This window comes from Arvicanthis niloticus, chromosome 21, assembly GCF_011762505.2.
Source record: "Arvicanthis niloticus isolate mArvNil1 chromosome 21, mArvNil1.pat.X, whole genome shotgun sequence".
Lineage (NCBI taxonomy): Eukaryota > Metazoa > Chordata > Mammalia > Rodentia > Muridae > Arvicanthis > Arvicanthis niloticus.
The window spans coordinates 42488372-42511060 of record NC_047678.1 but is presented as its reverse complement, the minus strand read 5'-3'; the positions used below and the strand labels follow the sequence as shown (position 1 = coordinate 42511060).

General features: G+C 46.4%; 1 protein-coding gene across 2 annotated transcripts in view; it reads left to right on the top strand.

Moving 5' to 3' along the window:
* Positions 1–22689, top strand: part of Ano10 (anoctamin 10) — a 112136-nt gene that overhangs the window by 22850 nt on the left and 66597 nt on the right. For both annotated transcript variants that reach the window (XM_034484422.1, XM_034484421.2), the window contains exons 4-11: positions 159–293; positions 7311–7430; positions 9119–9688; positions 11294–11349; positions 12065–12139; positions 13811–13993; positions 18064–18255; positions 21662–21790. In XM_034484422.1, coding sequence (XP_034340313.1) covers positions 159–293; positions 7311–7430; positions 9119–9688; positions 11294–11349; positions 12065–12139; positions 13811–13993; positions 18064–18255; positions 21662–21790 — 1460 coding nt within the window. The remainder of the gene's footprint in view (positions 1–158; positions 294–7310; positions 7431–9118; positions 9689–11293; positions 11350–12064; positions 12140–13810; positions 13994–18063; positions 18256–21661; positions 21791–22689) is intronic.

Genomic DNA, 22689 nt, shown 5'->3' with positions numbered 1-22689 from the left:
GCGCTTGGCCACATGTCAATTTTCCAGTTTTGTACTTTGACAGCTCTGTAGGTTGTTTCTGTTAATGGCATTTCTATAACCATAAGCATAACAATTTAAGCATCACCAATCTCCTGTTGCTACTAAGGAAGTAACCAGAAGGTTTTGTTGAATTTTAGATAACAATGACAACTTCCTCACCATGGCTGAGTGTCAGTTCATTATTAAACATGAACTTGAAAATCTTCGAGCTAGAGACGAGAAGATGATCCCCGGCTACCCGCAGGCCAGACTGTATCCCGGGAAGTCACTGAGTAAGTCACTGTCCGCTCACCCACACTTCACTCTCTGTATTACTCAGCGGGTTCTTCAGTGTCCACAGCATGTGCTGTCATGTGCCTTTGGGATCTTTGGATAGGACACTTTCTCATATGCATTTTTTCCATAATACTGATTTTTTTTGGACCCCAGGCCTTTCACCTTTTGTCTGCATGTGATAATACTGCCTCAGGTGCTGATTCTCTGCCTGCTGCCTCCTCCTCAGCCTCTGTTTCTGAGCCCGCGTGACTGTCTCCCAAGCTGTCTTTCCTGGGATGCAGATTAGCCTTTGTTTGATGGCATTTTTCCAAAATTTAATCTTTTTTGACCTTTTGTTTTAAATTTTGGTGTACTTTCTTAGGATGAATTATCTTGACATTTTTAAAGAAACCTCCACCCCCCCCCCCAAAGTGAGCTGCAACAGTTGTTCTTGCATCTTACAAACTGTATTCTAGATGCCTAGATCAATGGAGACATTTACTTTTTAGTATGGTATTAACACACTGTGCTCAGGTGGTGGTGGTACACACTTGGGAGGCAGAAGCAGAGGCAGGAGGATCTCTGTGAGTTCGATTCCAGCCTGGTCTACAGAGTGAGTTTCAGGACAGATAAAGCTATACACACAGAGAAATCCTGTGTTGAAAAACAAACTAATGTTTTGGGTTTTTTTTGTTTTTTGTTTTTTTTACACACCACAAGGTAAGAAGACACTTCCCTGGGGGGCAATTTGCACATTCTATGTTTATTTTTCCTAGAGGAGGATCATGAGAGGAAGGGAGACATGATGTTTCAGTATCTGAGTTTGAGGGCTGGTTGAGGTTTTGTTGGATCTCCTTTCTGTCCCACCTAAGTGTTGTTGCAGGATGCTTTGCTCATCTAGGTTTCTGGATTAACTCGAGTGATGCATTTCTAGGCTGCTTGGTGTCCCACCACGCGTCTGTCTTCATAGTGATGAGTATCTAATATGTTTCCTCCATTGCTTTAGTCACAGAGAAGTAGGAAGGGCCCAGGCGTGGCTGTTACATCACAGGTGTCTGCGTCTTTGGGGATGGATACACCAAGCTGCTTTCCTATGCTTGTTGTCTCTGAGTCACACACTGCCTTTGCATAAGGTCATCTTTATCAGGGTTAGAAAAGCACCCACTCTGCTGCCTGGTTTAGACTGTACCTTTGTGAGTTTATCAGACTCTGCAGTGTCAGACAGGTTGTGAGGTTTCGGCTTGTGTCGTCAGTGTGTGGAGAATGTGTTCTGGTGTGAGCCTGTTCTTACCTCCTGCTGGTGAACTCTGCCTATCTTATTAACTCCTGATGAACACCACTTACTGCTTTTTTAAATAATAGGGCTATTTTATTTATTTATATTGTGTTTCTGACCATTCATTTCTGCTTGTCCTAAAATTTAATTTTGCCATTTACTTTAAAAAATCATTTGTATGTTGTTTGTTTTCTTGATCAGTCATAATCCTAGAGATTGTTGACTATGGGGATTTTATCATGTTTCCAACAATTCGCTGTCTGTAAGGTGTGCTGTTTGCTTGCTTGCTTTTTGCCTTGTAGCTTTTTTATTTGCTGCGTGAAGATTTTTGGCAGGTTTCCAGTGCAGACTGTATCTTTCACAGTTGCTAATTACTATTTGTTTCCTTGTTTAGTGTTGGATAGGGTTGAACTCAGCCTGAGTGCCTGTTTTTATTTACCCTTTTGCTTTTAGCTCCACTGAGGGTCATTTTAGCTGCATCTGGTGTTAGAATTTATGTTTTTCATGCAGCCCAATCTGCAGACTTTTTTTTCTTAACAGATATTTCCTTGTTGATGGCATTTACTTCTGTAAGTCTGGAAGTCATGCCCTGGGCTCCACACACACCAGGCAAGCCCTCTCCCTCTGAACTGTAATTTGGATATATACTGTTTATTAACGACCTACTATTTTGTATTGGGCTGTTTGATTCGGTGTTATATTTCATGTTGAAATTGCCTTTTTCTGTGCTTAAGAAAAAATTTCTACCCCCTGGTGTGTCTCGTTCCCTTCCTCTTTTTAGTAAAAAAGGCTAGGCAATGCCTACTTTAAAAATATATTCAATCAGGTTTAACATGACATTAAAATACATCCAATCAAGTTTAATATAACATTTTCTTAATTTCTTTGACTTCTTGTTTTTATTTTTAACTTATATCAAAAGTTAAAATTTTTTTCTCTTTATTTCATTAATTTTTAGTTGTACAGAAAATGGATGTTGTGCTATTTTCCTACGTGTATATTTCTGACGTCATCTTCCCTCCTCCGTACCCATCCATTGCAGCCTCCTCCTCCTGGTCACTCCTCAACTGAAAAGCTTCACCTTCTGCTTTCATGTTAAATTTAGATCTGAACATGAGAGAAAATAAGAGATATTGTGTCATCGTTCCCTGCCTCCTCCCGTGACTCTCTGCTGCCCTCTCTCCATGTTAACTTCTCCCTCCCCATTGCTCAGAGGGTCTGAGGGCCATACTCTTGGAGGCTCTACTGACGTGGCTACACTTGATACATTTCTCTGCAGTCCCCTGTAGACTGGATCGTGGAGCTGATCCCAGGACTACCTTGGAGGCATAGGTGTGGTGCTGTGGGGACAGGTCCTGTGTGGAAGCAAGTCTTCTCATAGGGAGCAAGCTCTTGGTGCTTGGTCAGCTCTACTGTTTCCACCATTTGGGAACTTCCAGATTCCTGGACTTCTTGTGAAGGCTGCCAGAGCTCTGACAAACCCCACTGTTCTACATTGTGTGACCTAAGCGCTACCAGCTAAAGGAAAAACTAGACTGGCTTTTGCCAGTTCTTTTCTTGGGCACCATCTGGTCGTCATATAAGAAAGATGGCCATCATTTGAGGATGCATTTCCACAGCTGTCTTTGAAGACTTGGCGATATTGACTGTGTTCCAGAGGTTGGGGGGGGGGGGGGGAGAGCGCTCTTATGCACCCTCTGGATCATCGACTGTCTTGGGCTTTTATACAGTTTTCCTCACCCGTGTTTTTGTTTTTCCCACTTTGTACCTGTTGATTTGGAGTCTGTAGTCATTTCATGCTTTCTCACATTGCTCTCTGGAGCTGTTCCTTTGTTCTCTCAGCTCCTGTTTGCGGTTTAATTTTGGAGATGTGTTTGCCGGGATCTCTTCACTGTATCAACTTTTCCTTGCACGACACTTACAGTATTAAGACTTCCTGACACTGTGACTTCTGGACACTGACTTCCTGACACCAACTTCTGACACTGACTTCCTGCTGTTACTTCTCTGCTGGTTTGTTTGTTTGTTTGTTTGTTTGTTTTTGATTTCTCAGTGCTCTCGGTTTCCTCGTCATGTATCGTTATCAGTTTCTTTGTGATTAATACTTATTATTGTTTTTGTCTTGGGTTATTGAGTCAGGAGCTCAGTCTATAGCCAAGACTAGACTCAGATTTGCAGCAATCCTCCTGCTTCAGCCTCCCTAATGCTGGGATTACAAGTATAACCTGCTGTTAGTTCATTTAAATGAAGCCCTGTTTTCCCCAGATTGGCAGTTTTGGGAGGTAGGACACGGGAGGAAGGGGAGGTCTCCAGCAAGAAGCCGTGGTAGTGAGAGGTTTATAGTTGTCCTGCAGTGAATTCCCTTGAGGCAGCTGCACTTTGTAGAGAGCTTCTAGGGAACGCTGTTCTTGCAGGACTTGGCCTTGACTCAGCACCAAAGCTGTTGGCCTTCATCCTGGTAGGTAGCTAGCAAGGCACTGTAGCTGTGCACCAAGGCTTGGAGGCGGGTCCCAGGAACCTGGGGACCCAGGAACAGGACCACTGTCTGCCTGCTCCATCCAGGTTCATCCAGGTTTTGTTTACCCTCTGTTGACCTTAAAGGCTTTGTTTCATGCTTCATGTTGGGCATTTGTAAATTTTGGTTTCATAAAACTTTTTTTTAAATGTTTCTGGATTTTTTTTTTGTTTGTTTGTTTTTAATTTTGTCTCATGAACAAGTAAGTATGGGTGTCTCTGGTGCTAGGTAACCAAGTATCCCACAGTCTTTATTAACAGAATGTTGATTGATGCATTTCCAAAAGCATGTGTGTAGCCTTTCTCATTCACTCGGCTGTGAGGCATGTTCCAGATACTTTTAGATGGTGCTCCAGTACAGTAGATACCCTGTACATCACAGAAGCAAGGTCCTGGTGTTTCTGGAAGCCTCATCTCTCTCTGTTCCCCTGTACCAATCAGCCAACCATGTAGACACGACCAGGTCTACCTGGAGTTTCCACACTTCCTCTGGTAGGACTCACTGGGAGTGTGCTCTTCCCTAACCCCAGCCTAGCTTCCTGTTAGGTGATGTCATTCCAGCTCCTGTGTGTTTCCCTTTTATTCAGCATGAGTTCTCACTAGAGCTGAGAGATGGCACTATGCCTGGGATACTCCAGAACTGTGATGTGAAGAAATCTTGTTTCTTATAAAGTTAGGTCAGCTCAGGTCCTCTGTTACAGTAACAGGCTAACCGATCTGATGTCTTTCATGTGACATGGCTGTGCTTTGGAAGGCAACAGCATCTTCTTTAGGACATCCTCTGTGTGTAAGGTCAGACAAGGTGGAGTAGGGGGAGTCTGTCCCTAAAACCACAATCAGGAATGAATGTAAGAATATTCAACCATTGAAATATGTGTATATTAGATAACACACAGCACACATGCACACACTGTGTTTGGGCACATGGATTTGTAATCTTTATGTTAAACAGGTTGGAAAACGAATGAGAAACACAAGAGACATAGGTATCTCTGGATGTAGCCCTGGTCCAGTTTGGATGGAAGTAGCCTGCTTACCATGCTATCCGGCAGCCACAGGGAGTGACGGGCTGTGCTGCTCACCCCTTGCTGTGGAACCCTCCCTTCCTCAGCTTTCTGCTGTCTAGTCAGATCCAGGAGGAGTGGCCAGCTGCTCCACATTGCACAGAGCCTATCAGGAGTTCTGAGATCCCTGTCCTTTTGAGATGAACACATCATGTCAGCCAAAGGCAGCAGTGCTGTCAGTGTTACTGCTTTTGCTGCTACAGTGTCCTTCAGACCAGGCCACCCTTCTTCTCCCTTGGACAAGATATTAATTTGTTTGCTAAACATCCAGTGGCTCTCACAATTCACTCCAGCATGGAGTGGCTATTGATGCGGAATTGTCAGCACTCTGGAAGGAGAGAATCTGGCTGAGGTTACTGCCTTCTTTTGTTAGGCCCAAGCACCATTCTATTTTCCTTTCAAGGTAAGAGTCCTTCCTTGTAATTACAGTCAGAGCTGACATGAGGAGGCTGGAGGTTTTTAAAGAAGCCAGCCTCTATTTTTAGAGCTGAAACCAGAACCATGCTCTGGCATTGGCGGTGATGAGAAGCTGGTAATTTAGACTTGAAGCCTCTCTAGAGGTTCCATTTACTGTCCTATTTTTGGAGATAGACAAGCGGGTCTTTGAGCCTGCTGGAGAGCCTTCCATAGTGGAGTTGTCTTGTATAGAAGAACCTGAAACTTCAGTGCTAGAAGCCAGCTCAGACTTTAAACACTGGTGCGGCGGTGGAAAACACTGTGATGGAGAAGACCCTGTTGCAGCTGTGCACCCTACCCCACGGGCCAGACTCGGTTGTGGGTGGTTAAATCGTGTTAGCCAAAGAAAAGATCCTGACGGCACCTGAAGCTGGTAGAACTCAAACCATGTGTGTGTCTGCACCTTCAGAGCTGGTGGCACTGTGGACGGGTTTCTTTTCCTGTCACTGAGAAGGAGGACCCTTCACAGCATCGTGCCCTTCATTCCCCTCCTTCTCTGTGTAGAGTCTGTTTGAGTGACAGAGTGAAAGAGGACCCATGGGTGAGGAGTTCTCTTTTCCTCCAGTTAGTAGAGCTGAGATCCCATCAGGGTGTGAAAGTGGTAGGGTAGCCCTGCCTTTTTTTTGATGCAAATTCCATTGTATGAGCAGCCATGCTCTTTAGTAAGAGACTATCCCGAAGACTCATGGGAGAAGTGCCTCAGCTCCCTAGCATGGCCTTAGGACTGAAGATCCCTCCACACTAGCGGTGGTTCTCAGTACCTACAGCAGATGAGAGGTTCTGGGTCCATCAAGTGTGGCCAGGAGGCACTGGTCCACTGTGTGTGTGCGTGTGCATGCGCGTGCAAATGTTCCAGCCATACTTGTCACCCAACTACATAGAGAAAGAGGGAGTGCTGTGAGTTTGAAGTTCCTGTCTGTGGCTGCATCTGTCATTGGATTGGAAAGATAGAAATGAGTGAGGATGCTGCTATCACTGAAGCATCTCATCTGCCTCAGACAAGCTCATGCAGCCAGCGGAAGTCAGAGTACTGGGGCAGGGAACAATTTAATTTAAAATCTGCCATTGGTCCTATTCTAAGTGTCTACAGCAAGAAAGGAGTGAAGATGTGAGATAATGTTTGTGTAATAATTTCAGGGTTTGGGGGGTGGGGATGGAGCTGGCTCAGTGGTTAAGAATACTGTCTACTCTCCCAGAGGTTCCATCTGTAATGGGATTTGATGCCGTCTTCTGTCACGCAGGCGGACATGCAAACAGAGCACTCATGTGTATAAATAAATAAATCTTTAAAAAAAAGTTGTATATACCACAGCTCAAATGATCAAGAGCACTATAAGGCATATAAGATGTTTCCTGTTTTGTATTTAAACATCAGTATATTTGTGCATAGATTTCAGTGTATATCTTGACATCTGGTTATACATTAAATTGCTATTTGCACTAGCTATTTTTATATAAAGGGGAAAATGGAAAGTTTGCATGCTTCTGATTTATAGTTTGTATAGTTAAAAATTTTACTCAACTTGTACTACTTCCATAGTGAGAGAAAATAGTAAAGGTATTTATATTCTGGAATACATTGTCCATGTTCAGAGCTCGGGGCAGCTGTGACGTGACCCTGCAGACCTGACTACCACCTCTGTGCTGGGCATCCTCCCACTGTTTACTGAAGGCATCCTAAGCCACACTCATGTCTTAGGCAGTTCTTACGCTTTCCTTTGCAGTGAGGAGATTGCTCACGTCTGGCATCGTGACCCAGGTGTTTCCGCTGCATGACACTGAGGCCCTGAAGAAGCTTGAGGACACCTGGTACACTCGGTTTGCTCTGAAGTATCAGCCCATAGGTATGTGTCACCACTGCCTGTGCCCCACTGATGAAGCCGCTGTCTGCTCAGTGCTTTCCTGACAGTGCTTAGCTGTGTGGACAAGAAGATGGCGTGATGGCTTTGTTCCTTTTAAAATCTCATGTGGCTTTGGCTAAATTTGATCTGCAATATAGGCAGTTCAGAGTAGCCTTTGTGAATATGTATCTTCTAAAATAAGATCCCATCTGTCTTTGGTTTGTGTATGTGTTTCGGTGGTGTGGCTGGGGCTGTGCATGTGCACATAGGTGCCTGCAAAGGCCAGAAGAGGGCGTCAGGTCCTGGAGCTACAGTTATGGCAATTCTGAGCTGCTCCATGTAGTCTAGAGTGAACATGGGTCCTGTACAAGAGCAGCACACACCCTTAACTGCCGAGCTCTCTCTCCAACAAAGGCGAACCATGTCTTCATGTGAGGATAGCTTGACTGTGAATATTTAGTATTTGAGATTTTCAATCCCCAGAGAGGTGGCCAATCTATGCTTGAGTTGAGTCAGACTTGATGAGAGATCCTCTATTTTCTCTGAATAAGATTAACTTTCCTGGTATATATTGAATATTAGTTTATGAAAAGCTACGTCAATATTAATGTTGAGATATTTTGGGTTGGTTATGTGTTTGAGTCAACCTTTCTGTCAGCGCTGGAGAGTAAACCTTGAGCATGCTAGGCGAATGCTCTCCCGCTGAGCATACCCGGCCTCTGCTAAGAGTTTAAGCATGGAGACAATATTCAAGTTGGAGCTTCACTGAGTGTTGCTGTTATCTCTTTTCCTTTAAGGACATTTCTTTTTTGTTTTAAGAGAAGCCTTCTTTCTATATTTACTTCCTAATCTCCATTTCCACAAACAACTATTACAATGTTGAACAAGAAATGTGATTGAACGCTAGTGAGGTGGCCAGAGATTAAGACACTTTTGGTTCCAATACATCTTGTCAGATGGCTCACAACCACCTACAACTCCAGCTTCAGGGAGATCTGGCGCCCTCTTCCTGCCTCTGAGGGCACCTGTGCTGTAACTCCAGTTCCAGGGGATCCATCTGTGGTGCCTCATTTTGACTTTTGTGGGCACTGCATGTATGTAGTGCACATGCATACATTCAGACACATGCATATCCGTAAACGAAACTAAATTAAAAACTAAAACCTAATGAAATCCAATGTATAATTAAGAACTAGTTCCTCCCACTAGTCCCCTCCTTCCCACCCATCCCATTCTTGTCCTAGCTCAGCTGCTCTGAGGCCCAGGGATTGATTCTCCATCACCAAGGTCAGCAGAAGTCCTATATGAATGGCCTCATTGGTTGGTCAGCGGGCTGCCCAGGCTGCCCTCTGTCCAATGTTCATATGAAGACATGCACAAACATCCTTGTCTCAGTTTGGGAAGAAAGTATCTGTTAGATGAAGGGGGAAGTAAGGGAGAAACTGAGGTAAGGGCCCTGACAGAGTCACTTCAGCAGCTGATGCCTGAGCCATGAGCTATGGAATGCAAGGTTGTCCTGCTGACAGGTGGGGTGTTTGTGCTGCATGCAGGACAGAGCTGGCTCCCTACACGGAATGGGAATGGAGGTGTAAAGGATCTCCAGAGACTGAGAGCCCACGCCTGCTTATGTCGTAGTAAGGTGGCCATCTTTGGTGGCCTGCACCTCAGTCCTTCCCTTCTTTCCACTGCAGACAGCATTCGTGGCTACTTTGGGGAGACAATTGCCCTGTACTTTGGGTTCCTGGAGTACTTCACCTTTGCCTTAATCCCCATGGCCATCATCGGACTGCCCTACTACCTGTTTGTGTGGGAAGACTACGACAAGTATGTCATCTTTGCTTCGTTCAACCTCATCTGGTCCACAGTGATCCTGGAGGTATGGAAGCGTGGCTGTGCCAACATGACCTATCGCTGGGGGACACTGGTCATGAAGAGGCAGTTTGAGGAGCCCCGGCCAGGGTTCCATGGAGTCCTTGGCATCAATTCGGTCACGGGCAGGGAGGAGCCCCTCTACTCCAGCTACAAGAGACAGCTGCGCATCTACCTGGTCTCTCTGCCCTTTGTGTGCCTCTGTCTGTATTTCTCCCTCTATGTCATGATGATCTACTTTGACATGGAGGACTGGGCCTTGAGGCTCCATGAGGACAGTGGGTCTGAGTGGACCAGCCTCCTGCTCTATGTGCCCAGCATCATTTATGCCATCGTGATTGAGATCATGAACCGTCTCTATCGATATGCTGCTGAGTTCCTAACATCCTGGGGTAAGCCTCCACACCGTGTCCCATGCCTCCACACCGTGTCCCATGCCTCCACACCGTGTCCCATGCCTCCACACCGTGTCCCATGCCTCCACACCGTGTCCCATGCCTCCACACCACGTCCCATGCCTCCACACCGTGTCCCATGCCTCCACACTGTGTCCCATGCCTCCACACTGTGTCCCATGTCTCTGTGCCTTTAAGAAGTGTTGCTTGGGGTCAGAGGGTCAGGGAACAATGGCTCAGTTGGTAAAAGGCACTGTCCTCCATTCTGAAGACTGAGTTTTATCCCTGAGACCTACATAACAGAAGGAGAGAGCCATCTGTGACCTACACACACACACACACACACACACACACACACCTGTTCACACATGCATACATACATTGTAGAACTCATACATGCTACACAAAATAAAAGTAAAAGAATAGGTTGTTGCTCAGATGTTTGGGCTCACACAGCTGCAGGACAGATAGCAGTCCTCTGGGATTGCTATGGAGACCTAAGATGAGTGTGGCCTCCACTCATCTCCAGACTGTGGAATGATAGTGCTCTTACCCAATGTAACATGCCAGGGGCTAGGTGCTCCTCTGGGCATTGGTTTCTCATTCCCACCTGCTGGCGCACCATGAATTAGCAACTCTTCTGTGCTTTTGTGGATAAGGAGGTATTGATGTTTACCAAGGCACCAGCGCTACACAGTCTAGTCAGGGCAGTTCAGACATACCTGTGTAAAACCTGTCCAATACCATAACACTGTGTTTCATGCTGGGGGTAAATAGAATGTCTCCAGAGGAGATGAGATTTGCATCCTACTGTCCTTGGTGGCAGCTCCAGGGTAGGTGTGCATGCGTGCATCCGTGGAAACGAGAACCTGGATAGAGTTTAAAAGTGGACTTCATAGGTCACTCAGTACTTGTCCACTCAAGCAAAGGCGTTGTGTTGTCCCGTGGGAAGAGGTCTGGGCCTTAACTTATGGACCCAACGTTGTAAGTTTCTGTCTGTTCTCTAGTAACAGCAGCCAGTTTTCTCAGGGCTTTCTTTGTATTGGGTCATATGTTCTGAGGTTCCCAGCCACACGGGCAGTAGCCGGTCCCTACTGCAGGCCAGGAGGCTGAGCAGCAGGAGGCAGCATGGATGGCCTGAGGGCAGGCAGTGTGTACTCGTGAAGGCCGTCTTCACTGCAGCCATCCCTCAGGATGTGTGCTGTTCTCGCTTCTGTTGTCCTGGAGCCGCTATACAAAGTCTCTATCTAGGTGAGGCTAGAATCTGACTTCAAGTTAGTCCTGTCCAAGGCCCATACAGAGCGGTGCCGCTTCCTCTGTGACTATTTTACTGTTACAGTACAGGCTCCTCTTTTACTCTTTTAGGTTCATTTGGCAACACTTCCAAGATTTATTTTTCTCATATTTAGAAAAAAAATTATCTTCAATCACAATAATATTTCCATGGATAAGAGTGTGCCCTTAACTGGTGTTCTCGGATGGCTGTGCCTGACAGCCGGAGATGCCCAGGGCCTCTGAGCACAGTCCCACTAATCTGCTCCATGACAACACACCTACATTGCTTCCTTTCTGAGATCATCTCTCTCTCTCTTCACATTGTAGAGAATCACAGACTGGAATCTGCCTACCAGAATCATCTTGTTCTGAAAGTGTTGGTGGTAAGTGGCATCTTCTAGGCTGTGGTGTCTCTTAGCCAGTGTCACCCTGCTACCTCCTGGTGTGGGACAAGAGTTCAAGTCTGTGGGCACAAAGTGACTTCCAGGCCTGGGCTACTCAGTATAGTGGGGTCTCTCTGCCATGGTTGCCGGGGTCCCAGCATCTCCAGAGGGCAGGCAGCCACAGAAGGAAGAGGAGAGCCAGCCCCTGCAGGTGCTGCTGGCCTGGAGGATGCTCGGTAAGAGCAGGCCTTGTACATCACAGCAGGGAGCCTGGCTGTCTCTCTGTGGGGCAGGGTGCAGGGCCTTGCTCTCCTCCCAGGTGGGCACTGTTCCTCCTCATCTCTGCTCTTGCCCTTAGCTCTGAGCTTTGAACTCCTCTCACCTCCAGAGTTGACAGTTGAGTTCAGTCCTGAAGCAAAGGGAAGTCCCCAAGTCCCTGTCCACAGTAGCTTCAGGTGGGGTAAGTCCCCAAGTCCCTGTCTGCAGCAGCTTCAGGTAGGGTAATTCCCCAAGTCCCTGTCTGCAGCAGCTTCAGGTGGGTAAGTCCCCAAGTCCCTGTCTGCAGCAGCTTCAGGTGGGTAAGTCCTCACATCCCTGTCTGCAGCAGCTTCAGGTGGGGTAAGTCCCTAAGTCCCTGTCTGCAGCAGCTTCAGGCTGGTTTGCGGTTGCCGCGTGCTGCTGCAGAGTTCTTCACACCATCGTTCTTCTTTGGCAGTTCAACTTTCTGAATTGTTTCGCCTCGCTCTTCTACATTGCCTTTGTCCTGAAGGACATGAAGCTTTTACGCCAGGTGAGTGTGGTAAGGGGACACTGAGGGGAGGGTGTGCTTTACGCTATTATTTTGCCTATTTTTATTCCCCTTTAAATAATAAGCATTAGCACCTGCTCGATGTATTGTGCTCAACAGAGAAGTTAGTTAAGGCTAGTTTTCTTGCAAATGAGCTATGCTAGGCAGCAGAGCCGACCCCTCCCAAGGCAGCAGACCTGACCCCTCCCAAGGCAGCAGAGCCAACCCCTCCCAAGGTAGCAGAGCTAACCCCTCCCAAGGCAGCAGAGCTGATCCCTCCCAAGGCAGCAGACCTGACCCCTCCCAAGACAGATCTGGTGCATGGGTGTCTGAAGTCTGTGATCTGTGGTTAGTGATGTGGGTGGTTAAGATAACCTTTAACAGGTCTTGCAAATTTCATTTTTACACTAATAACATATTATACCTGAGAGGGTAGCAGGTCCTATGTGATGGTGTTTCACATCTGAAATGTTTGAGAAAGTCCTGCCTGCATTTATAGTATCATAGTTTCTGGATCATATCAAACCAGTGACTAATAAATTGAATTCAAAGTATTAATTTTTCTCTTAAAAATGTGTATTTTGTTTGTATGAGTTTCTAGGCCACATGTACATCTATATGCCAAGTACCTAATACCAAGGCAGAGGGGTGGGAAGACAGAAGAGAGCATCAGATCCCCTGGATCTGGAGTTACAGATGATTGCGAGCTGCCATGTGGGTGCCGGGAATCGAACCCTCGTCCTCTGGAAGAACAGCCAGTGCTCTTTCCCACTAGCCATCTCTGCAGTCCTTCAAAGTATTGATTTCTTTTGTATGTACATACACATGTGCGTGCAGAGGCAAGGGTAATGTTGGGTGTCTTTCTTGATTACTTTAAACTTTATTGTTTTGTGTTAGGGTTTCTCACTAAACCTGGGGCTTATCCATTCAGCAGGCCTAGCTGCCCAATGAGCCCCCAGGATCTTTCTGTCTCTGCCTCCCCAGCACTGGGATGCTGGCACTCAGGGGATCTGAACTCAGGTCCTCACGCTTGCACAGCAGGCATTTTACTAATGGAGTCATCTCCACAGCTCACACTTGTAGAATACTTTAGTCAGCAGTGATCCCCACCCTGCGAAACCTGGCATCGTGTAATAACATGTTGGGTAAGGTGACAAAGATCACAGTCATAATGTCAGATTAGCTTGCTTTCCTAAGAACTCTGGATTGGCTGGTCATCCATCCCTCTATCCATCCATCATCCATCTATCCATCATCTATCCATCCATCATGCATCCATCCTCCATCCATCTATCCATCATCTATCCATCCATCATGCATCCATCCTCCATCCATCTATCATCCATCCATCATCTATCCATCCATCCATCCATCCATCCATCCATCATCCATCTAAGACAGTGTCTCACTATGTAGGGTCCTGGGTGGCCTAGAACTCATTATATAGACCAAGCCTCCCTCTTTTTCCAGACTTCCGGGATTACTGTCATGTCCCACCACACTTAGCCCAGCTGGTGTCTTCTGATATTCTTCATGAATTAGAAACAGTGCATTCACACCCACCTTCCTAACGCTCATGTTCGTGACATCACATGATGTTCGGAGTGTTGGAGGACTGTGTGTGTTGTGGATTTGTTCTGTTCTTGCTGAGTTGACACTCATGCTTCTCCTTAGAGCTTGGCCACACTCCTGATCACCTCGCAAATTCTGAACCAAGTCGTAGAATCTCTTCTTCCTTACTGGCTCCAGCGGAAGTACTGTGCACGGGTGAAGAGGAAGGTGCAGGCATTAAAGTCGGATGTCGACACAACCTTGTATGAGCAAGTCCTCCTGGAGAAGGAGATGGGGACTTACCTGGTAAGTTGCTGAGTTACACTTTAGTGAACAAGTGTGGTAGTCACACGCGTTCATGAGTGTGTGCTGTGTGTTCGTTGTCTCCAGTGTGATGTGCTTCGCTCTTAAGAGGTGTGCAGCGGGTCCCTTAGCAGGAACCACTTTGACATTAGAAGGATAGAACCATGCGTTAAGATGCCTCTGTCTTGACTCTTTAACACCAGAGGGTGAGGGTGGAAGATTACCTGACTGTTTCACAGAGAGGGGGTGGGGATGGCTGCTGCAGCATGTCAGTGCACAGGGAAGATGTCCCTGAAGCAGAATTGCTCACCCATGACTGTTAGGACATCAGACTAGTACCATTATAGATTATTAATTTATGTATTGTGTGTGAGAAAGCCTGTGCACATGGAGTCAGAGAACAACTTCTGGAAGTCAGTTTCCACCTCACTCAGTCAAGACAGAGTTTCTTGTATCTGCTGCTCTGCAAACCCCAGGCTAGCTTAGCTGACTGAGAAGTTCCGAGCCTCCTGTGTCTGCCTCTTGTCTCACAGTGGGAGTGCTGGAGTTACAGATGTGTGTCCTGGATCCTGCTTTCTGAATGGGGTGAACTTGGGGATTGAGTGGGTCATGGAGCCTAGTATTCTCCTTGCTGCTGAGTCGTCTCTCTGCCCCAGGACAGTTCTAGAGGACTTACCAGTTATTTTGAGGAAATGCACATGGATTATTAGAGGTTTAGTTGCTTGTAATAAAAAAAATCTAGCTCATGAAAACCTAACTCTCCCTTCACTCTTACCAGCCTATGAGAAACTAAATTTATCATCCTCCCAGGTCTCTGTTGCTTTCTCTAGGCAGACCCCACACACACACACACACAGGGAGAGAGAAAGAGAGAGAGAGAGAGAGAGAGACTCACTCTCACTCACACACTCACACTCACATTCACACTCAGTCACTCATACTCACATACTCTCAGTTCCATACTCACACTCACTCTCACACACTCACACTCATACTCACTGTCACTCAACATACACTCACTCACACACTCATTTACTCACATACTCTCACACTTATACTCATTCACTCACACACACACTCATTCACACTCACTCACTCAACTCAGTTCTTCCTCACCTGAGAATGAATGGCTGTGGTGACAACCAGAATCTTCGCTCTGATCTCTCCTGTGCTCCCACCTCTTCTTCCTTTAGGAAGCATGACAGACAGAAGTGTGACCACAATCTACTCTTGTGTGTGACAGCACAAGCTCTAGGATTATCCTGAGCAGAAATAGACAGTGCAGTTCTATTATTGGTCAGTAACCGAACCAGGAAGTGGCTTCCAGACTCTGCTTCTCTGGTCCGGAGTCTGTGTTGTTAGCATCTACTCATTTGTCCCCGCTGAAGTCAGAAGGGAATCAGATGCGCCCTGGCTGCCATGCAGGAGTCTGACATATTATTGTGAGTCAGAAGAAGGGAGTCTGTCAGAACCTAAAACTATTGTGAAACATGGCTTCCCCCTTCACTATAGAAAACTGGAGAAATTGCAGACAGAGAAGGCAAGGAAAATGAAGCCTCTGTCTCTTCAGCTATTGAGACCTCTGGATATCCTGACCCCTGACCTGCCTAGAGCTTCTCTGTCCATTGCTGCCCCTCCCTTGCACCCAGTGCTTTGTATCCTTGTAGCTGTGGGAGGAGGGAATTTCATCCCCAATGCCCCACCCAGCAGCTGCTGCCACCTAGCCAGAGAGCCATCTGCCACCAAGCAGACTGTGAAGAGGCATGCCAGGGTTGTGCCTGGATGTCACTCTTGCACCCTTGTCACATTTTCTCATTTGGAAAATGCAATTACTTTTAAAGGTACTTTATTTATGTTAATATATTGTTAGCGAATCAATAAAATATTTTTTATTCTTAATTTCTAGAAGAACTCATGTAAGGATGGTCTTAAAATCTGCAATAACCTTTAAGAGTTGGGGCCAGAACTCTTGAGGATGAAGGCAGGTGTAGAACCTTCCCTTGCCTCTCTCCTCTCGGCATTAGTGTCTGTGACTTCACTCCGCGTGTGATTTGACTGATGTGCTTATGTTGGGCCATCAGCTCAGTAGCTGAGCTGGCTTGTCCTGTGGCAGGTGGGGTCTTGCATTTGCTCACATTGGTGGTGGATTTTAAAGGAGTTTTAAAGTGACTTAGTTTCTGTGGGCACGTGCTCTAAAGCTGTGCCGTGCCGCTGGCCTGGCCCTGGTGTTGCTTGTGCGGTCAGTGTCGGACTGTGTCTTTGCCCAGCAGGCCTGCTGACCTTCCCTAGCGTTTCCAGCGCTTTCCCGGGGGTCTTGCTGGTCTCTGCATGGACAGCTGTGTCCGTTTTCTTCCTTCGTCCTGACTCCACCTTGTCACTGTTGGTGGTTTGTTTTGTGTTTTGGAGACAAAAATTTCCCATTTTAAAATATCTTGTTTTGTAAGAGTTTTAAGTCGTGAACAGTGTTGAGCTTTATCAAGTCTTCTTGCTGTTGTGATTGTTTTCTCCTTGATTGTCTTTTTATGTTGTTACACTGCTCAGCGGGAGTATGCTAAGAGTTTGTGTTAGGACCATAAGCTACTTACTCATCTTCCTTTCTTAGTCATGGAGGCTGAGACACCATTTTATTTATCCTGGAACATGAGTTTGGCATTTAGCAGGCACTACATATAAGACCTCATCATGAGCAGTCCCATGGTCCCTGCCTACTGTCTTCATTCCGTGCCTGCTTTCCTTGACATTCGGTTTGGCACTGGGTACATATACCCTGTAGGGAACTCGTCAAGGTGAGAGAGGAGCAGGTGGGATGGGCCCCTGGGACCTGAACTTTGTCTTCAGATATTAATGAATTAGGAATGTGGGATTATGGTTTTGACTGACATACCATAACCGCTCTGCATGGCAGCTCTTAAAACTGGCATCAGATGGTCTTTTCTGGCCCTCACCTAAGAGGTCAAGGGTGTCTTGGGCTTGCATTTGCTTTGCTAAGTTTGCATTTTTTTTCTTTTAGCTCTTGGGTTTTACCTGGTGCTGACTAAGCCTGGTGGTTCACAGTCTCTCCAAAGTGTAAATAAATGTACTAGCAGTCACCTACAGTCACCTAGAGCTGCAAGGGCTCCTTAAAATGGATTCTCACATGCCAGAGGGTTTCTTGAACAAAGGACCCTAACATTCCAGAAGCCATCTGATTGGCTCTTTTGAGGGAAACTGCACATCTGTGTGACCATAGCAGCATGATTCCAAATGTGAAACTAGAACACACACACACACTCACACCACACACACTCATACATACACACACTCACACCACACACACTCATACATACACACACTCACACCACACACACTCATACATACACAGAGAGGGTGTATGTGTCTTGTACTGTCAGGGGTTGAGTTACCTATCCTCTGAGGTGTGTTGTCTTCATTTTGGTTGGGGCTTTCTGTGCTCACTCAGTAAGCTGACAGCTCTTCCTCAGCCATCCTGAGGGCAAAGGTCAGATGGAGGACCATTGGTCCTCTCTTTCCACCAGATGGATTTTGAAATCAAATTCAGGTCTCCAAGCTCAGAGTCAGGCTCCTTTCCCAGTGAGGCATCTTCCCAGCTCATCGTCACTTTCTAGTTAAGGCCGGGCATCTTGAGTGCCTGTGGGTAAGGATGCTCTCCTCCCCCTTGAATGTGTATTTGTGAAGCTTTGGCTGTCCTTGAACTCAGAGATCTGCCTGCCTCTGCCCCCTGAGTGCTGGGATTAGGCTAGCGAGGATACATCTCTTGGATCATTAAGAACAACATGTTTAGATGTGCTGTTGTCTGTGTTGGTGTGAGTGGGTATCATCAGTTCAATGATTTTTATGTGAGGAAATGGGCAACTAAATAATTTTTGATTCCTTATTTCAGCAACTTAGTGCAAAATCACTTTTAAATTTGTATGAATTTATGGTTGAGAAGAAAGGATTGGAGTAGATCCTGAGCCCTTTAGTAGCTAAAGACCCCCATCCCCACCCCTTGCTACTCCTGCAGCAGTTATTCCTGTGTGACACTGAGCAATGCCTGCTGTCTCTCTACATTGCAGGGAACCTTTGATGATTACTTGGAGTTGTTCCTGCAATTCGGCTATGTGAGCCTTTTCTCTTGTGTTTACCCATTAGCAGCTGCCTTTGCTGTGTTAAATAACTTCACTGAAGTCAACTCAGATGCCTTGAAAATGTGCAGGGTCTTCAAACGACCATTTTCAGAACCTTCCTCCAGTATTGGCGTATGGCAGGTAACTATGTGAAGAACAATGTGAAAAGCTGAGTCATTGTTGGGGAAAGAAAAACTCTAAAAGCAGAAAATGTATAATACCCAGAATACCACTAAGTACCAGAAAATAAGCTTAAGAGTAATATTGATAACTCAGGTAAGAAAAGCAAAGAGTAAAAACAGGGATCAGATAGAAAACAAGTGTCTGACTTAAATCCCAGCATACCGCTGGTTACACTAACTATAAATGGCCTAAAGATACAGATTAAAGACTGAGATTGGCAGAGTAGATGAGACTGTGGCCCAAGTATGCACTGTTTATCAGAAGTAATTCACATGGGTTGATACAAACAGGGTGAAAGTAAAAGAAAAAAAGAGGCATTGCTGAGAAGAAAAGAGGGAAAGTTCAAGCAGAGGCTGTGATACTGTCTGAGGGAAAAGGTACCAGAGGAAGCTCTGCCACAACTTCCTTTCCAAGAGAAGAGTAAAGTCAAGAGCGGAGAAAGCTCAGTAATGCCATCAGCAGGCAGTGTCTGACTGAACATCCAGTTATCTCAGGACAGAAGACTTGGAACTGTACATAGTTCATCTGTGACGAGGATCTTAAACTAGAGTTAGTGACAGAAGATAACAGGATCTCCATTGGAAAACCGGACAGCACAAAATGCCCATGAAAAGAAACTCTTAGATGAGATACACTAAGCCAGAAGAAAGGTGTGTGGGACATGGCAGATGAGGGAGGGGCCAGCAGGAACTCACAGCACTGGGTGTTTATTCTGAAAAGGGTCTCAGTGTTTGCTAAACTAGAAAAGACAGGCATGATAAACCCAAGGCCAGTAGAAGAAAGGAAACAAGAAAGAGCAAGTTCACTGAAAGTAAAGACAGAGATAAGATTGGTGAGAAGAGGCAAGCACAGCAGCAGGCCCAGCAGGAGTGGAGTGAGGTCGGAGTCTGCAGACCTGCAGCTGCTGGGGTGCCATGTGCTGGGGTGCCATGTGCTGGGGTGCCATGGTGTGGCCACAGGAACTTGACAACTAGCAGAGGGGAACCTTCTCTTCAAAGACAGAGCCTCCTGCTGCAGCTCAGCCGATGAGTGAGAGAGAGGAGAAGACAGCTCTGTGACTGTGAAGGAAGCTGAGTCTAGAGCCTACATCCCCAGAAGGGAAAAAAAAAAAAAAAAAAAAAAAAAAAAAAAAAAAAAAAAACCTAGCTTAGATAACTATACCACAGATTTCACTATTTAAAAAAGAAGTCATACCAATTTTATACAGTTCTAGACAGTGGAGGAAGAGGAATATTTCCCAGATCATCTTATGAGACCTGGACCAGAGGGTCATTCTTCAGTGAGAGGTTCTGAGGAGGAAGAGTCAGGGCATCAGAGATAAAGAAGATAGAGTAGGTGGCCTTAGCAGGGTTTGCATATGCAAATACATAAAGCATATGCAAAAATGTCTTATTCCAAGCAAGCTTTTTAGGAACTGCGGCATCTTACATACTATTTCCAGGGAAATATGTTTCCAGCAGAAACTACCACACAATGGGGCAGAGTCAGCAACAGCTAATCAAGCTGCTCTGGGGAGCAAGGGTCCCATGAGCATCACGGACCTAACACACAGCAGCCCTGGCACTGGAGCATCACGGACCTAACACACAGCAGCCCTGGCACTGGAGCATCACGGACCTAACACACAGCAGCCCTGGCACTGGAGCATCACGGACCTAACACACAGCAGCCCTGGCACTGGAGCATCACGGACCTAACACACAGCAGCCTTGGCACTGAAGCATCACGGACCTAACACACAGCAGCCCTGGCACTGAAGCATCACGGACCTAACACACAGCAGCCCTGGCACTGGAGCATCACGGACCTAACACACAGCAGCCCTGGCACTGGAGCATCACGGACCTAACACACAGCAGCCCTGGCACTGGAGCATCACGGACCTAACACACAGCAGCCCTGGCACTGGAGCATCACAGACCTAACACACAGCAGCCTTGGCACTGATAAGTCCAGTCTTTTAGAGTCGGGTTCTCAGGACCCAAAGCTGCAGCTCTCGTAAGGCGCTTGCCCCAGGCCATTACTGGTTCTGCCAACCGTATTCCTGGTTTAGAGAAGGAGCTACATTCCTTCCCCATACACTGGGACCTCAGGGAAAGCTTAGGATCAGTCTAGCCCTCAATACTTAGGGAGCCAGAATTAATGTGATGGCAAGACCGGACACAGAGAAAATTAAGAAACAAATGGTATCCCTCATGTATAGCAGAAAACATGAAGTCATTTGTGCACTAAAACTGTGGAACAGTATGTGTACACGGATGGGCACAAGTCAAACTGAGACAGGTATGCCAGTGTTCTTACTGCCTGTGGCATGGCACTGGGCTTCCCAGGCACATTTCTTGTGTGAGAATGACATGAAGATGTATAAGACTTACATAAAGATTCATAGACCCTGTGTGTGAGCTTAGATACTGTGAAGATATAAATTCACAAAGTATAGACTGTAGATCAGTTTTACTTAAAACATCAAGTGACATAAGGCCAAGCGGCTGAAACAAACCAATGGCTAAGGGATGTGTAAAAGCACTTGTGTTCAGTAGTGTTCGAATTACTATCTAGACCAATCAGAGAAGGCAAAGAATTGTAAACACAAAACAGAAGGGACTAATACAACTATTCGGAGGAAATATGGCTTCAGAAGTGTGTCCTTGAGACAATCAACCAGAGAATGACGAGAGGTAACAAAAAGCACAGTATCTCAGCAAATGAGCTTACGGACTGCACAGCTGTTTCCGTATCCATGACTGTTGGAAGAAGTGAGGGAGCACAGTCCTTGTGCTCCCTAGAGTGAGTGGCTTCAGTTATCAGGCAGCAGCCGTCAAGAGCTTTAATGAAAAGCGGACACAAAAGAGCACAGGGGTTCTCCACAGTTACCCAGCGACCTTGTGGGACCCAGTCAGTGTTCTGTAAGTCCCACTGAAGCCTGGCTTTTGGATTTGCTAGTGCCCTACAAGGACTTTGGTTCTTGTCCCCAGGAAGGGACCATATCGCTGATGAGCTTGGTTAGAGCTGAGCCAGGTGGATGGTGGGGCTTATCAACATGGGGCGGCTTTGTAAAGCAGCTTCTTTCCAGTTACCGCCTGCTTTGGGGAGCAAAGTGCTTTCCTGTGATGGACTTTACATTCCCTTCAAAAACAAGCAGAGACAAGTAACATGAACAGTGCTGGAGGTGGCCACACTCAAAGCCTTGCCAAACTTAGGTGGGAAGGAATCTAAAATGCCCACGAACCTACAGCTTTCCCTACCAAGGCTTAAAATGTATGTAGGTTGTGTAAAACCTAGAGAAGGGCTTTGGTGTTCAGGTAACGTGGAGATGGGACATGGCTGCTGCTGCTCTTAATGCTACACCTTTTTTTCCTTTCAGTTGGCTTTTGAAACGATGAGTGTTATATCTGTGGTCACTAACTGTGCTCTGATCGGAATGTCACCACAAGTGAATGCAATCTTTCCAGATTCCAAAACAGACCTTGTTCTGATTGTGGTGGCCGTGGAGGTAAGTGACAGCATTCATCCTGACCACGGGCCTCTGCTATCCTCCTGCAGAGCTGCTGCTGTCCGTAGTAACACATGCACCGAGTGGTAAGAAAGCATGTCCGGGACAGCAAACTAAAGAATGTAGGCTGTCCCGCTGCTCTCTGCCTAGCTCACAGGAAGAGAACTTTCCAGACATGGTTGGGTTCTCCATTTGGAATAGACATCTGCAGACTTGACATGTGTTCCCTGCTTGTTCTTGGGAAATGTCTCTTGCTTTACACCTGGTCTGCTGCACCGGTGTTCACTGTGACACCCCCAGGCTCTGTGGTAACTTGTAGGAGGGGCCATCGTCTCACACACAAGACACGGGTATTCTGGCCACGTGTGTCTCATGTCTCTGTTTATCATGTTTTGAAATATGGGGTCCCACTGTGCCTGAAAAGTTAAGCAGGGACCAAACATGAGCAAAAAAATCCTCAGAGCTACCTTCACTGCTGGTGATATTTGACACCAAAGAGCACTGTAGCCTTTGGTGATTAGTTAAAAATATAATACTTGTGGAAATGTACAGAAACAGAACCTGGTCAAGACTGTAGAGTAACATATCCCAGGCTTCTGGGTCAGGGCTGGCCCAAGAAAATGAAGTTGTGACTTTGAATGTCCCACTTGGAGGCTTCTGAAGAAATCCATCCTGATGGTTCCCTTTCTTCTGTACTATGTTGTGCTTGCTGTGTGAGCTCACTGTGTGTGCTCACTGTGTGTGCTCACTGTGTGAGCTCATTGTGTGTGCTCACTGTGTACGCGTGTGCACACTGTCGATGCCACGTGTACAGTGTGCATCCAGGAGAATAACTTTTAGACACCACTGAGTAGGAAGGGAGAAAGATGGCCCTGGTGGGTGCCAGTATGTCAGTGTTG